Source organism: Geotrypetes seraphini, chromosome 4 (genome assembly GCF_902459505.1).
Source record: "Geotrypetes seraphini chromosome 4, aGeoSer1.1, whole genome shotgun sequence".
Taxonomy (NCBI): Eukaryota; Metazoa; Chordata; class Amphibia; order Gymnophiona; family Dermophiidae; genus Geotrypetes; species Geotrypetes seraphini.
In genome coordinates, this window is record NC_047087.1 from 168,606,248 (window position 1) to 168,622,126 (window position 15,879).

The 15,879-nt window shown below is 46.0% G+C and overlaps 1 protein-coding gene across 2 annotated transcripts in view; it reads right to left on the bottom strand.

Moving 5' to 3' along the window:
- Positions 1 to 15,879, bottom strand: part of LOC117358956 (SNF-related serine/threonine-protein kinase-like) — a 194,874-nt gene that overhangs the window by 23,703 nt on the left and 155,292 nt on the right. For both annotated transcript variants that reach the window (XM_033940921.1, XM_033940922.1), the window contains exons 3-4: positions 12,658 to 12,799; positions 6,560 to 6,772 (exon numbers count right to left, since the gene is read on the bottom strand). In XM_033940921.1, the coding sequence (XP_033796812.1) occupies positions 6,560 to 6,772; positions 12,658 to 12,799 (355 nt within the window). The remainder of the gene's footprint in view (positions 1 to 6,559; positions 6,773 to 12,657; positions 12,800 to 15,879) is intronic.

Genomic DNA, 15,879 nt, shown 5'->3' on the forward strand with positions numbered 1-15,879 from the left:
TTCCTGATAATACAATGGTTCGTGTACATGCTATCAGGAAAGTGCATGCTCTTTACAAAGAACACAGTCTCCTCATACTGCTCATATGGGATCTTTTCCAAAAGAATGTGCACTATTGACGGCATATGAAAAAAAACACTTCTTTTTTTTTTTGGGGGGGGAGGGTTGAGCTCCTTTTTGTTTGACAACCACATGACACAACAGGACCACAGCTCAGTACATTCCTAACACCTAGGGAGAAGTATCTTAAAAAGTGTTTAAGGAATTCTTGGAATTTTTTGACTTTTGGAGAAGGAAGCAATTTTCTCTAATTTGTAGCTCCCTGATGGAGGTATTTTGAAAAGTATTTTGATTTATTTCTAAATTAAGGACTTGTGGCACTGATACTAAATGAACTTGGTCTAAGTATTGTGCTTTTTGGAAAGTGCTGTATGTAGAAATGCCTTGCAGGAGAATGTGGAGGAGTCTGGGGTATCTGGTCTAAGATCTTGAAAAAAGAAGCACAGGGGAGTCCACTCAGGACCCTAGAAGAGAAAGGAAGCAGAAGATTTAATCTAATGTAATCTAATCTTCTATTTGTGTGTCGCACATACCTATTCAGGCTTTAGGCGACATTCCGAGAGGGGTTGAAAGGGGATCAGGAGGAGGGATTAAAAGGGACCTTGAAAGGGGGGGCAGAGTAAGAAGGGGGCAAAAAATCATAGTTGTCTAGGAGCTCATCTAGCGAAAGAGGTGGAAAGATTCATTTCTGAGAAGTCAAGTAGGTTCAGCTGACAAAGAGGAAGGTTTACAGTTTTTTACGGAATGTTGTATGTTTAGTTTCTTTTCTGATCATTTCTGGCAGGTTATTCCATGTTTTTACTCCTATGAATGTAAGCATGGAGTGGAACAAACGCCTGTAATGGAGATTTTTTGTGGAAGGTAGATTCAACTGTATTCTGTTTATGAATCTCCTAGAGGTAGACCAGGCCGTTGAGAATAGCTGGGTGAAAGGAGTGGCTGAGTTTCCGTGGATTATGTGGTGTAGGATGCATGATGTTTTGAAGAATATTCATGATGAAATTGGTAGCCAGTGTAATTGTTTGAGGTAGGCTAAGATTGAATCATATTTCTTTAGGTTGAAGATAAGTCTGATAGCTGTGTTCTGAATGAGCTGCTGTTTGTGAACTAGAGAGGAGTTGATCCCAAGTATGCTGTGGGGTAGTACCATCAGCTGGACAATCAGAGCAAAATGATGTTGGTGGAAGTATGGCTTAATAAGTCTTAGTTGGCGCATAGTAAAGATAGTCTTTTTCTGGAGGCTGGAGATTTGAGGATCCATTGTGAGTGTGTCATCCAGAATGATGCCAAGTACTTTTGAGGATTTCTCTACTGCAAGGGTGGTACTGGATTGAAGATTAATGCTTGTTGGGGCATTCTGCTGAGCAGTGTGGAAACAGATGCTTTGGTTTTGGTGGCATTTAGTTTAAGTTTGTTCTTGGTTGCCCAGGTGTGGATTTTTTCAATGTTGTTTGAAATTTTCTCGTCTATGTTTGGTTGGTTAATAGGGATGAGGAGAAGAATGTCATCTGCGTAGGATAGTAAGGTCTCGTCTTCTAATTTAATGTTTCCAAGTGAGTTCATGAAAAGGTTGAAAAGGATGGGGGATAATGGGGAGCCTTGCGGAACTACGCAGAATGCTTTCCAGGGGTTGGAGAATGCTCTTTCCTTTTTACCCGTGTACTCTAAGTTTTGTAGAAAGTCTGTGGACCAGTTTAACCAGCTCCTATAATTCTGATTTCAGATAGTTTGGCGTATGAGTAAATGATGGTCTACCGAGTCAAAGGCAGTGGAAATATCAAACTGGAGTAGTATTGCTTGATGGCCGATGTTTAGTAGTTGTTTTACTTTGGTGATTAGGGTGATGATAAGGAGTTCTGTGCTGTGTTACTTTCTGAACCCATATTGGGATGGGTGAAGGCATGAATGTAGCTCAATATCAGAGGCTAGTTGTTTGTTTATGTGGGTTTCAAGGATTTTTGTTAGAATTGGGATGCCAGTAATTTGAAGTTTTGGAAAGGTCTGCTGTTGAAGTTTTCGGTAGGGGTGTGAGAGCAATTTTTCCCATTTCCTTGGGTAATTTGCCTTGGTTCAGGGAGCTATTTAGGAGGTTAGTGAGCCAGGCTATGATATGGGGGGGGGGGGGGAATGGCCAACAGTAGGTAAGCGGGGCAGTTGTCAAGAGGACTACTGCGCGTAGGGAGTTTTGATACAAATGTTTTGGTATCGTAGTTGGTAAGTTCAGTGAAGTGAGAAGAAATCTACTCAGTACTAAGAATCTGAGGTAAGAAAATGTATTTAGTTTTATTAATTTAATTAGTTTTATAGCCCGTCCTCCCAGAAGAGTTCAGTGTTTCTTGTTTTGATATTTTGACTTGTTCTTTACATATTCGTTTTTAGGGATACGCCCAGCAGTGGATTTATATAAAAAATATCTCTATTGTGGAACTAGGTTTTCATGCAGAGATTCTGGAAGTTATGTGAATCAACAAATGAAGGTCTTGGGGCAGCTTGCCTCCCCCAACCAGCACAACCCCCTAAAATAGTATTTTTTCTATTATCTCTGTCTACCATCAGAGGAGATTTAATTATATATCTTCACATACCTTGAAGTCTGCTGGAGATGATATTTTAGTTGTCCCTGGCACTCTGCCAGGTTGACCAGTGCAGCCCAGTTTATAAACCAAATGTTCATCAAGTGCAGTGTCCTTGGAATAAGCAACATGGAATCTATCTATTTTTTTTTGGGAGAGGAGAAGGGTGCAGATGGATCTTTATTTATTTATTCAATTTTTTATACCGTTCTTTCAAGAGAGCTCAGAACAATTTACATTAATTTATTCAGGTACTCAAGCATTTTCCCTCTCTGTCCTTGTGGGCTCACAATCTATCTAATATACCTGGAGCAATGGGGGGATTGTGACTTGCTCAGGGACACAAGAACAGTGTGGGTTTGAACCCACAACCTTAGGGTGCTGAGGCTGTAGCTTTAACCATTGCACCACACTCTCATCACCTGGTTTGGTCACTATTGGAAACGGGATATTAGGCTTGGTGGACCTTTGGTGATAGCCTCAGGAGTAATCTAATGAAATACTTTTCCTTTTTTTTTTCTCCTGGTAGAGGAGGTGGAGACAAAGACTGTGTCTGAATTCACAAAAGTGTGGGGCAGGCACATGGGATCTCTTAGGGAGAGTAGGAGATAGTGGATACTATGGATGGGCAGACTGGAAGGGTCTTTATCTGCCATCGTGTTTCTAAGTTTCTATGATCACTCCAGGTTCTTGTGATGATTCCAGGATTCCAAGAAGCACAAAGACCTGACTCTTTAATCAAGCTCCTGATCAATGACTAAGAGTCAATGACTAAGGCCTCTTGCCTTGCCCTTTATGTTTTTGTATTGTATTCCATGCTAATCCACTGTTTTAGGATTTGTTTTGTATATTTCTGTTGTGTTGCGTTGGGTTATAGGCACTTACATTTATGTACATTACACACACACATTTTTTTTTTTTTTTTTATTAGGATTTTATATACCGCCTATCAAGGTTATCTAAGCGGTTTTTTACAATCAGGTACTCAAGCATTTTCCCTCTCTGTCCCGGTGGGCTCACAATCTATCTAACGTACCTGGGGCTATGGAGGATTAAGTGACTTGCCCAAGGTCACAAGGAGCAGCGCGGGGTTTGAACCCACAACCCCAGGGTGCTGAGGCTGTAGATCCAACCACTGCGCCACACACTCCTCACATGTTTAGAATACAGTGGTGCCTCACACAACGAACTTAATTCGTTCCAGGAGCAAGTTTGTTATGCGAAAAGTTCGTTATGTGAAACGCGTTTTCCCATAACAATACATGTTAAAAAAAATAATTCGTTCTGTAGCATAAAATATGCTAAGATGACATAAAAAAAGATAAATTTTTGGTTATTATTTTTATTTAGATACATCTAAAAACATAATTGTTTTTTAAAACAACACACATTTTTTAAATTTAAAGACAGACTAAGTAGAGTCTAATTTTACAGTGAGAGGGCAGAGTCTCAGCGGCAAAAACTGGGACTTAACTGTTCATTTTTTTTTTTTTCTACCGTGTTTCCCCGATGATAAGGCAGGGCCATCAAATAAGACAGCCCCCCCTTTTTAGAAAAAAAGTAAAATAAGGCACCCCCCCCGCAAATAAGCCACCCACCGATACCTGCGCTTACCCGAATTGGGTGGTACGGTGGGTGACTCCGTGTGGTCCCTGGCACCCCCGACACGATCGGGGCAAGAGGGAGCTCAAGCCCTCTTGCCCCCCCGACTCCCCGACACGATCGGGGCAAGAGGGAGCTCAAGCCCTCTTGCCCCCCCCGACTCCCCGACACGATCGGGGCAAGAGGGAGCTCAAGCCCTCTTGCCCCCCCCGACTCCCCGACACGATCGGGGCAAGAGGGAGCTCAAGCCCTCTTGCCCCCCCGACTCCCCGACACGATCGGGGCAAGAGGGAGCTCAAGCCCTCTTGCCCCCCCGACTCCCCGACACGATCGGGGCAAGAGGGAGCTCAAGCCCTCTTGCCCCCCCGACTCCCCGACACGATCGGGGCAAAAGGGAGCTCAAGCCCTCTTGCCCCCCCGACTCCCCGACACGATCGGGGCAAAAGGGAGCCCAAGCCCTCTTGCCCCGCCGATTCCCCAACTCCCCGACAATATCGGGCCAGGAGGGAGCCCAAGTCCTCCTGGCCACGGCGACCCCCTAACCCCACCCTGCACTACATTACGGGCAGGAGGGATCCCAGGCCCTCCTGCCCTCGACGCAAACCCCCCTCCCCCCAACGACCGCCCCCCCCCAAGAACCTCCGACCGCCCCCCCAGCCGACCCGCGACCCCCCTGGCCGACCCCCACGACACCCCCAACCCCCTTCCCCGTACCTTTCTGTAGTTGGCCGGACAGACGGGAGCCAAACCCGCCTGTCCGGCAGGCAGCCATCGACGGAATGAGGCCGGATTGGCCCATCCGTCCCAAAGCTCCGCCTACTGGTGGGGCCTAAGGCGCCTGGGCCAATCAGAATAGGCCCGGGAGCCTTAGGTCCCTCCTGGGGGCAGGGCCTGAGGCACATGGTCGGGTTGGGCCCATGTGCCTCAGGCCCCGCCCCCAGGAGGGACCTAAGGCTCCCGGGCCTATTCTGATTGGCCCAGGCGCCTTAGGCCCCACCAGTAGGCGGAGCTTTGGGACGGATGGGCCAATCCGGCCTCATTCCGTCGTTGGCTGCCTGCCGGACAGGCGGGTTTGGCTCCCGTCTGTCCGGCCAACTACAGAAAGGTACGGGGAAGGGGGTTGGGGGTGTCGTGGGGGTCGGCCAGGGGGGTCGCGGGTCGGCTGGGGGGGCGGTCGGAGGTTCTTGGGGGGGGGCGGTCGTTGGGGGGGGGGGGGGTTTGCGTCGAGGGCAGGAGGGCCTGGGATCCCTCCTGCCCGTAATGTAGTGCAGGGTGGGGTTAGGGGGTCGCCGTGGCCAGGAGGACTTGGGCTCCCTCCTGGCCCGATATTGTGTGGGGAGTTGGGGAATCGGCGGGGAAAGAGGGCTTGGGCTCCTTTTTGCCCCGATCGTGTCGGGGAGTCGGGGGGGCAAGAGGGAACCAGGCGGAGAGAGGGCAGTTAAGCGCAGTGCCTGCGCGGAAGGATGCAGCTCGGGCGACTTCGTTGTGTGAAACGAAGTTCGTTGTACGGATCAAGACATAAAGTTCGTTGTGCGCAGCGTTCGCTGTGCGAGGCGTCCGTTATGCGAGGCACCACTGTACTAGCTGATGCGTGCATATGTGTCATTATGCTGCCTGATTGCCATTCTGTGAATAGGCATGTGTCTTGGATAGTGCATCTTTGCACAGTGGACATACATGGGGGGTGAAGCCTGGGTAGGGTTAATATGTGTGTAACGTCTAAAATACTGTAAGTGATACACATATCTCCAGCAGTTAGACATCAGCATTTACACCAGCTCTATAGGAAGCTAAATGTATACATACCTGGTTTCACTAGTACTCTAGGACAGTATTTCTCAACTCGATCCTGGAGTACCCCCTTGTCAGTCAGGTTTTCAGCATATCCACAATGAATATGCATGAAAGAAATTTGCATATAATGGAGGCAGTGTATGCAAATCAAATTGATGCATATTTATTGTGGATATCTTGATAACCTGACTGGCAATGAGGTCCAGGACCGAGCTGAGAAACACTGCTCTAGAAAGGAAAGTAGGTATCTATTTTCTTTTATAAAAAAACAAAGCTCCTACCTAATTATAAGCCAATTTGTTGTTTTGTGATTATTCTTCCTGGCTTACTGGATGGACTGCTTGTTCACAACTCCTCCATCTGTATGTTTGTGATGTCTAAAGATATGTGCAAAGTTTTATATTCTATTTTACTGTTAATTTATTGCCACACCATTGGGAAGTAGGAGGAGCAGACTAAATGAGCTTAAACTTGAATGTTTGCTTAACAGAGATCTAGTCAGAAATTGTCTACATTAAAGAGAAACTCACTCCTGGACGCTCTCCCTGTCAGCGATGCCTCCGCATGTCATGGCCTGGATGATGATTTCATGTTCGTCTTCCGAGACCCTCTTATAGGAAGTCAGAGGAAGTAGGGAGCGGCTGGCTGGTGAGGGATCCACGCCCTGGAGCCAGGGGTGACTCTCAATCTCCTCCAGAGAGGCGCGTTGCAAGGGGTCTCGCTGCAGCATTCGTGAGATCAAGCTAATGAGAGATTAGGGAAGGAAAGGCTGGCATTACAACAAGGAAAACCTGGCAGGAACCCACCTTCCCTGCATCACATATGATCAATCATGAATCCATATTTCAAATTTATTTTACACTAATTCAAAACAAGTCAAACATAAGATTCAAAACAGGAACATTATCCATTTCTATTATGTAGCATTATTACAGCCTCATAATCACAATGTATATTTTCATATTTAAAATCCCCTATCCCTACCCCAGTATAATAAAAAAAAAAATCCTATTTGGCAGGTCTGGTTTCTTATGATTAACCCCCCCCTCCCAATCCATGATTTATGATATGCCAACCCATATCTATGTTATGTCTACAAGAAACTCCTCATTTTATATAAGAACATGCCTAGATGATTGGTTAATCTGGGTGTTGCCCAGGGATGCCTGCGAGTTGGCAGAAACACAAGTTATTCAACTCTTGAAAAATCCGGGTTGGATGATCAATTTCTGGAAGTCATCTAGTGCTGACACAGGTCCCTGGAGTCTGGGAGTCTGCTTTGAAATTGTGGAAAGCCAGTTCTTTCTTCCAGAGCCACGTAAACTGAAATCGCAGTGGCAGATTCAGGATATTCTTGGTCTTGCAGCTCCGAAAGCTTGGCTCTATCTGCAAGTACTGGGGTTGATGGTGGCATCCATAGAGGTTGACCCTTGGAAGAGAGCTCACTTTTGGCATCTCCAGGATTCCCTCCTGTCCCGCTGGTCTCCACAGTCAGACTCGCTCCAGTTGGCGCTGTCCTGGACACTTGAGGCATGCAGTGGTAGCTCAAGCTGGAGTCCCTGGCAAATGCATGCCCCTCCGAATTCCTTCCTGGGTAATACTGAGGACAGCTGCCAGTCTCTTTGGCTAGAGAAGGTATTGCAAATGGCTGTCCAATTTAGGGTCAGTGGTCACCTTCCCAGCAGAAATGGTTCACCAACAGACTGGAACAGCACGTGATTCAATTGGAACTGCAAGGTCTGGCAATGATGAGCCTAGAAGGCAAGGCTGTCAGAGTTTTCTCAGACAATATCATGGTGGTGGCTTACATCAACAGACAAGGGTGCACCAGAAGTACCTCATTAATGCCGGAAGACAGGCTATTATTCCGTTGGGCAGAAGTCCATCTGTTAGTGCTGTCAGCAGTGCATGTGGTGGGAGTGAATAACATGAAAGCAGACTACCTCAATAGACGCTGGATGTGGGGGAGTGGTCTCTTTCCTAGGAGGCATTCTCCATAACTTTATGATGCTGGAGAGATCTGACGTTTGATCTGATGGTGTCAGCGACCAAGGAAGCTCCTCACTTTTTCAGCTGAAGATGCAAGTAGGAAGCAACGGTGGATATCTAGTTCAGCTATGGCTTTGGACAGGGCAGTTATATGTCTTTCCTCCTTGGTCTATGAACGGCAGGATCATCCAAAGGATAGTGGACCTTCTGGGGCTGGTGATTCTAGTCACCCTGGATTAGCCACGTCATCCCTGGAATGCGGATCTGGTCAGGCCTCAGAAAGATCAGTGATTCAAGCTTCTGCTGCACCTGAAATGTAGGCCAGTAAAAAGCTGGTCTACATTTCAAATAGATGCAGCAGCTATGCTGATCGCAGCAAAGAAATCTCACTGTCGTGATCAGCTGAGTGCTCACAGCAGGGAACTTGACCCTACAAAATCAACTGGCAGGAGGGATGCCCACTCCCTCCTGCCGCCACCCCCAAACCCCCACCTAACACTGTCTGTGGCAAGAGGGATGCCCATTCCCCCCTGCCACCGACCCCATCGATCCCCCAAACTGAACACTCCCCAATACACAACCAATATTCTCCATCATTTCCCAACACTCATCTGACATTCCCCAACACCCCTGGACGCTCACCCGACATTCCCCAACACCTACCCGACACTCCCCCCAAATTTCCGAACACACCCAGACACTCCCTCACACCCCAACATCCCCCTGACACCTCTTGAGCCTGCCCCCCCCCCCCCCGTACCTTTAGGAGATAGCCAGCAAGAGGGATACCCACTACTTCCTGCCAGCAGGCCCACCTCTTCCAAAATGGTGGGCCTTCTCCTTTCCAGCACATTCTAGGATACATCGTGAGGGGCCTAAGACTCTGATTGGCCCAGGGGCCTTAGGCGCCTGGGCCAACCGGAGTCTTAGGCCTCCTTCCCAGTGCATTCTTTTTGAAAATCTAGATACAGTACATCAACCAGAGTCAGCAGAGTCAGTGTAAACAAATTGTGGAACACAAGACAAACATGATTTAATGAGACAGAGTCAGAATGGGTTCAGCCGAGGAAGATATTGCCTCACCAATTTGTTTAACTTCTTTGAAGGTTTGAATAAACATGTGAATAAAAGTGAGCTGGTTGATGTAGTGTATCTAGATTTTCAGAATGCTTTTAACAAGGTTCCTCATGAGAGGCTCCTGAAAAAATTAGAGAGTCATGGGATAGGTGGCAAAGTTCAGTTGTGGATTAGGAATTTGTTATCGGATAGAAAACAGAAGGTAGGGTTAAAGGTTCATTTTTCTCAATGGAGAGTAAACAGTGGCGTGCTGCAGGGATCTGTACTGGGACCGGTGCTATTTAAGTTATTTAGAAATGATATGGAAATTGGAAAGACGCGGGAGGTGATTAAATTTGCAGATGACACTAAACAGTTCAAAATTGTTAAAATGCATGCGGATTGTGAAAAATTGCAGGAAGACCTTAGGAAATTGGAAGACTGGGCGTCCAACTGGCAGATGAAATTTAATGTGGACAAATGCAAAGTGATGCACATTGGTAAGAATAACCCAAATCACAGTTACCAGATGCTAGGGTCTACCTTGGGGATTAGTGCCCCCCCTCCCCCCCCACAAGAGATCTAGGTGTCATTGTAGACAATACGATGAAACCTTTCGCCCAATGTGGGGCAGTGGCCAAAAAAGCAAACAAGATGCTAGGAATTATTCAAAAAAGGGATGGTTAACAAGGCTAAGAATGTTATAATGCCCTGTATCGCTCATGGTGTGATCTCACCTGGAGTATTGTGTTAAATGCTGGTCTCTTTATCTCAAGAATGATACGAGCGGCACTAGAAAAGGTTCAAAGAAGAGCGACCAAAATGATAAAGGGGATGGAACTCCTCTCATATGAGGAAAGACTAAAAGGTTATGGCTCTTCATCTTGGAAAAGAGACAGCTGAGGGAGATAGGATTGAAGGCTACAAACTCTTGAGTAGAGTAGAATGGATACAAATGGGTCAATTTTTCACTGTCAAAAATTACAAAGACTAGGGGACACTCGAAGTTACAGGGAAATACTTTTAAAACCAATAGGAGGAAATATTTTTTCACTCAGAGAATAGTTAAGCTCTGGAATACATTGCCAGAGGTTGTAGTAAGAGCGGATAGCGTAGCTGGTTTTAAGAAAGTTTTTGGACATGTTTTGGACAAGTTTCTGGAGGAAAAGTCCATAGCTTGTTATTGAGAAAGATATGGGGGAAGCCACTGCTTGCCCTGGATTGGTAGCATGGAATGTTGCTACTATTTGTGTTTTTGCCAGGTACTAGTGACCTGGATTGGCCACCGTGAAGATGGGCTACTGGGCTTGATGAGCCATTGGTTTGACCCAGTAAGGCTATTCTTATGTTCTTATGTCAGGTGAGTGTTGGAGGGGAGTGTTGGGTGGGTGTTGGGGAGTGTCGGTGAGTGTCATGGTGTGTTGGGGAATGTCGGGCGAATGTTGGGTGTGTGTTGGGGAATGTTGGGCGAGTGTTGGATGGGTGTTGTGGAATGTTGAATAAGTGTCAGAGGGTGTTGGGGAATGTCAGAGGAATGTTGGGCAATGTTGGATGGGTGTTGGGATTTGAGGGATCGATGAGGCCAATATCAGGAGGGAGTGGACATTTCTCCTGCCGTGGGACTTTGAGGGGAGGTTCGGGAGTGGCAGCGGAAGGGATTGGGCATCCCTCCTGCCGGACAGTGTTGAGTGGGGGCAGCAGAATGAATTGGAGGGGTAGGGGTTCCCTGCCACAGCCATTCAGCTAATCACGGTGGAGGGATTCCTTTTCCGCAATGAGCTGATGGAAAGGGATCAGGTGCGATTCTCTAACCGGCACCTGTGACATGGGCGCCAGTTAGAGAATTGGGTCAGTTAGGCAGGGTTAGACATCTGTCCCTTAGGGCAGACATAATTCTGTACAGGATGTCGGTGTGCATTTCTCAGCTGCTTCTTAGGTGGCTGCAGAACAGGCGCCATATACAGAATTTCCCTCTTGGACAATACCAAATTATTTAAATACTGTAACTGAACAGCCACATACTGTCCATAAAAGTTATGAGCCAGTTTAAAGGTAGGGGACACTACTATCCGGATAAGTTATCTAGTTTCTGCTGCTAAATAGCCTGTCTGCCTGTCTAAACTAAACAGACAATGGAGCCGCACTACACTACCTTTACAGATGGTGGCGCTGAATATGCATGCTAAATTAACTCCGGTGCTGTAATCTGCAGTCTGCATGACAGCTGAAGCCTGACTGTCATAGTTTGCTTACAAAGGCTATAGGATAATATATATGATACAGACTGTGGCAAAATAATATAATACACCTATGATTAAACAAATTGAAATTCTGTTATCACATAGTAATAAAGCTGATCAGGAGGATCTTCATTAACATTTACCTAGGGTCCCTCCTCCTCTACAATTCTTAGTCCCTCATTCTACCACCTTTCTCTTACAGTTGGAGATATTATAATAAAACTATCATGTTCAATCCTTTACAGCTATCTAGAGGTGATACAAAGATAAGCAACAAGTCATTTTTTTCTGTACTAGCAGAAGAAAAGCCTTCACCACTCAAAAAAAAAAAGCAACCCCTAGATCAATACCTATCCATTAAGAAGATTCATTGCAATGGTTACACTTGAACTATGAAATCTTATCTTTGTTTGAAAAATCTGCTTTTTTCCTTCTTCTTTCAATGCTGCTTTCAAAGTGCTTTCCATTTCTTCTTTCTCACCTTTAACCAAATGCCAAGGTCTACATGCCTTAGTTATATAATCCATTGTTTCTCCCCCTCCTTGAACTCTGTCTTCATTCTTCTTAAGAACATAAGAACTGCCATATTGGAACCCAGGTTCCAAGTACCTAGCTACTTGATTACTTGCAATATGCATAAGAACAATGTGGCTTACAATTAAAATTAAACCAATTCAAGAAAGGAACACCATATTCAAAAGGACAGTATTAATTAAAGCCAGTCATTCCAAAGACATTCATCCAAGAATTATTGATCTATATGCAACACATTCCTCTTTAGTCTCCCCAATCCCTGAATGGAAATCCATTAAAAGAAAGTTGATAAAAATAGAACTTCAATACCAACTTAAATTTGGGAAATGACAATTCAATGCAAAGGTTTGGGGGGAGGTTATTCCATAGTGAAGGGGATAAGTAAAAATAGTTGCAGTTCGAGTTGATTCAAAATGGGCAATCCTAGGGGGACAGGAGAACCAGCCTATGAACGTCTAATGATCGTAGGAGACCAGACAGAGTGTAAGGGTTTGTAACTGATGACAGGTATGTCAGTGTACCCAGGTGCAGGGCTTTAAAGGTCAAACACAGAATTTTATACTGGCATCTATAGCACACAGGGATCCTATGCAAGTTAATTAAAAGAGGAATGCCATGATCATGAGACTTTGCTTTAGCCAATGATCTAGCTGCAGAATTTTGTAAGATTTGTAAACAACGAAGAGAAGAAGTACTTATTCCAGAAACTCTGATGCCCCAATGAACCAATTTGATCACTCCACTTCTCTTTATTTTATTTCATCAACCAATGAAAGGACATGAAAAGAAAATGGTTATGGTCCACATACTCTGCACACTCTGGAGACATATGCTGGGGGACAGTGTAGCGGCAGTCCAGAATCATAGTGAGGGTTTCACTGTCATTAGCTTCTTGAAAGGGAGGATGGCCACACATCAGCATGTAGAGAATCACCCCCAGGCTCCAGATATCTGCAAAGAGATGGAAGAAAGCAAAATGAGAACAGATGCAAAGGAAACTAAAACAGTGTTTGCTGCTAGATACAACTCACCGAGCTCACACTAGAACATCTGGTCATGGAAATTTCCCACAACCCACAATTATAACCCTAGGTGCCAACGTTTCAAGATAATTGGGTTGGCAAACACAGCATGAAATCAACCCTCCCTGGACACAGTGAAGGAGAGTACTCAACACTGAACATCTATTGGTACCCACAGAACCGGCTCCTATGATTACAACCTGTTGAGGAGCCATGTATAAGAGGCTCAGGGAGGTTTATTTTTAAAACCTATTGTACAATCCTGTAAAACATATATCAGAAATAATACTCATTTTTTACGGTTTGTTACAATCAGTACCAATGGAAGCTTTTTCTTTAGCGATGGTGACACTAGCTCTAGGGGCTCATTTTCAAAACTCTTAAGACACACAAAGGGCTAGATTCACTAAGCACACCGATCAAGTCCCGACCATTTTGCGACCACTTAGCAACCCAATTTCCCTCCAACCCGATTCACTAACCTCGTGGCCGATCATCCTTCAATCCAATCCAATCCGATCCGCGCATGCAAATGAGGGGAAACGGCATGTAAAAGGCAGCAGTTCACTAACAAAAAACTTGGAACACCAACTGGGCTGGCCGATCAACAAACAAGCGACTGCTGGGGACCAGTCGCTCACGTCCTTTCCAACTGTCCTGCTCTCAAAAAGTGCCCTGCTCTCTGCCTCTCCGCCGAACACCTCTCTGCCGCCCTGACGAACACCCAAATGGTGCGCCGGTGCACGCTTAAACATATGGCAGGAGAGATGCCTGGTCCCTCCTGCCATCAGCCTCCTTCGCCGCAGCCAGCTGAACACCCACGCAGTGCAGGCTTAAACACATGGCAGGAGGGATGCCCACTCACTCCTGCCATGGATGCCCACTCCTTTCTCTCCCACCCAACAAACGGCAGGAGGGATGCCCATGCCCTCCTGCCACTGGACCCAGACGACGACGACCCCCTCCCCTTATCTTTAAAAAGTAGGAGGGGTGCTCAGTCCCTCCTGCTCCTCCAGACTCCAGCGACACAATACAGCCTTAGGCCCCACCCCGGTGCATCATGTGATACATGGGGAGAGACCTAAGGCCCTGATTGGCTCAGGTGCCTCGAGCTCCTTAGGTGCCTTAGGCCCCTCCTCATGTATTATATGATGCACCGGGGCAGGTGCGTCACTGGAGTTCGGAGGAGCAGGAGGGACTGAGCACCCCTCCTGCTCCCAACTTTTAAAGGTAAGGGGAGGGGGGTCATGGTCATCAGGATCTGGTGGCAGGAGGGAGTGGGCATCCCTCCTGCCATTTGTTTGTTGGGGGGAGAAAGGAAAGGAGTAGGTATCCCTCCTGCCATATGTTTAAGCCCGCACCGCAAGGGTGTTTGTCAGCAGCTGGGGGGGGGGGTGTTCGGCCGGCTGCAGTGGAGGGGGCCGATGGCAGAAGGGACCGGCATCCCTGCTGCCATATGTTTAAGTGGCGCAGTTTAGGGAGCATCGGGTGGCAGGAGGGAGTGGGCATCCCTCCTGCCATAAGTTGCAGACAATTCATAGGAGCCCTGACATCAGTGACAGGAGGCTGCTTCTCCTGTCACTACTGTCACGGCTCTCCTTGACTCAATCGCTCCAATATTGGTCTCCGTACCTTAAGAAGGATATGGCGATACTCGAGAGGGTTCAGAGGAGAGCGACACGTTTGATAAAAGGTATGGAAAACCTTTCATATGCTGAGAGATTGGAGAAACTGGGTCTCTTTTCCATGGAGAAGAGGAGACTTAGAGGGGATATGATAGAGACTTACAAGATCATGAAGGGCATAGAGAGAGTAGAGAGGGACAGATTCTTCAAACTTTCGGAAAATAAAAGAACAAGAGGGCATTCAGAAAAGTTGAAAGGGGACAGATTCAAAATGAATGCTGGGAAGTTTTTCTTCAACGTGTGGTGGACACCTGGAATGCACTTACAGAGGGCTTAATAGGGCAGAGTATGGTACTGGGGTTCAAGAAAGGATTGGACAATTTCCTGTTGGAAAGGGGATAGAGGGGTATAGATAGAGGATTACTGCACAGGTCCTGAACCTGTTGGGCCGCCGCATGAGCGGACTGCTGGGCCTCAGGTCTGACCCAGTGGAGGCATTGCTTATGTTCTTATGATTGAGTCGGGGAGTTTGCATGCAAACAAGATAGTGAATCAATCGCTGTTTTAAAATTGGCAAGGAATTGGCCAACAGTGATTGAATCATTATCTTTTAGTGAATTTGGGCTAACGTACCTTAAGTTTCTTTGGTACTTTGTATGTCTAAGTGCTTTGACAATGAACCCTATAAGTGTCCCTCTATACTTCTCTTCCTCAAGACAAACATCTTCAGTTTGTGTTAGTTGCTTTAGAAATGTGGTTTTGACCACATTAAGTGCCCATTGAATTCTTATTGTTCTTAATGGACTTGGCACTTTTTTTCTTTTTGAAGATCTTTATTTACACAATGTACCGGAGTAGCCATGGCAGCCACTGTTGCTCCTTCAGTGGCATGTCTATATATGATAAGCGTTTGAACTTCAGCATCTAACAGGAAGTACTTGGGAACATTAGATTTATAGTTGGCGTAGATAGGTTGACAACGTTTTTGTACTTTGGAACAACTCATTCCTCTTTTTCAATGGCTGAATAAGAGAGATCCCCACATTAAATTGACAATGCAAGTGAGAACCCCCACAGCTCCTTCTGAGGTTCTGCCCTACCCTGACCTAACGCTGCAGCTTTTCAGCTGAGGTTACAATGGCAGCGGTTGGAAGATGGAATTTTTCCCCCGGTCAGGGTATGTTTCCTCCCGAACATGCTGTGGGTGTTACAAAAATTTAAAAAAACTGCAATGTCTACAGATGTGTGTAATCTTCATTGAACTGCTGATAATACAAGACAAGTTAAACCCTATTGAAATTTTTCCAATTTTTATTTCAGAAGAAATTTAAAATAATAATTAAAATGCAAGTTGTTTGTTTGTTTTTTTGGAAACACATTAAAA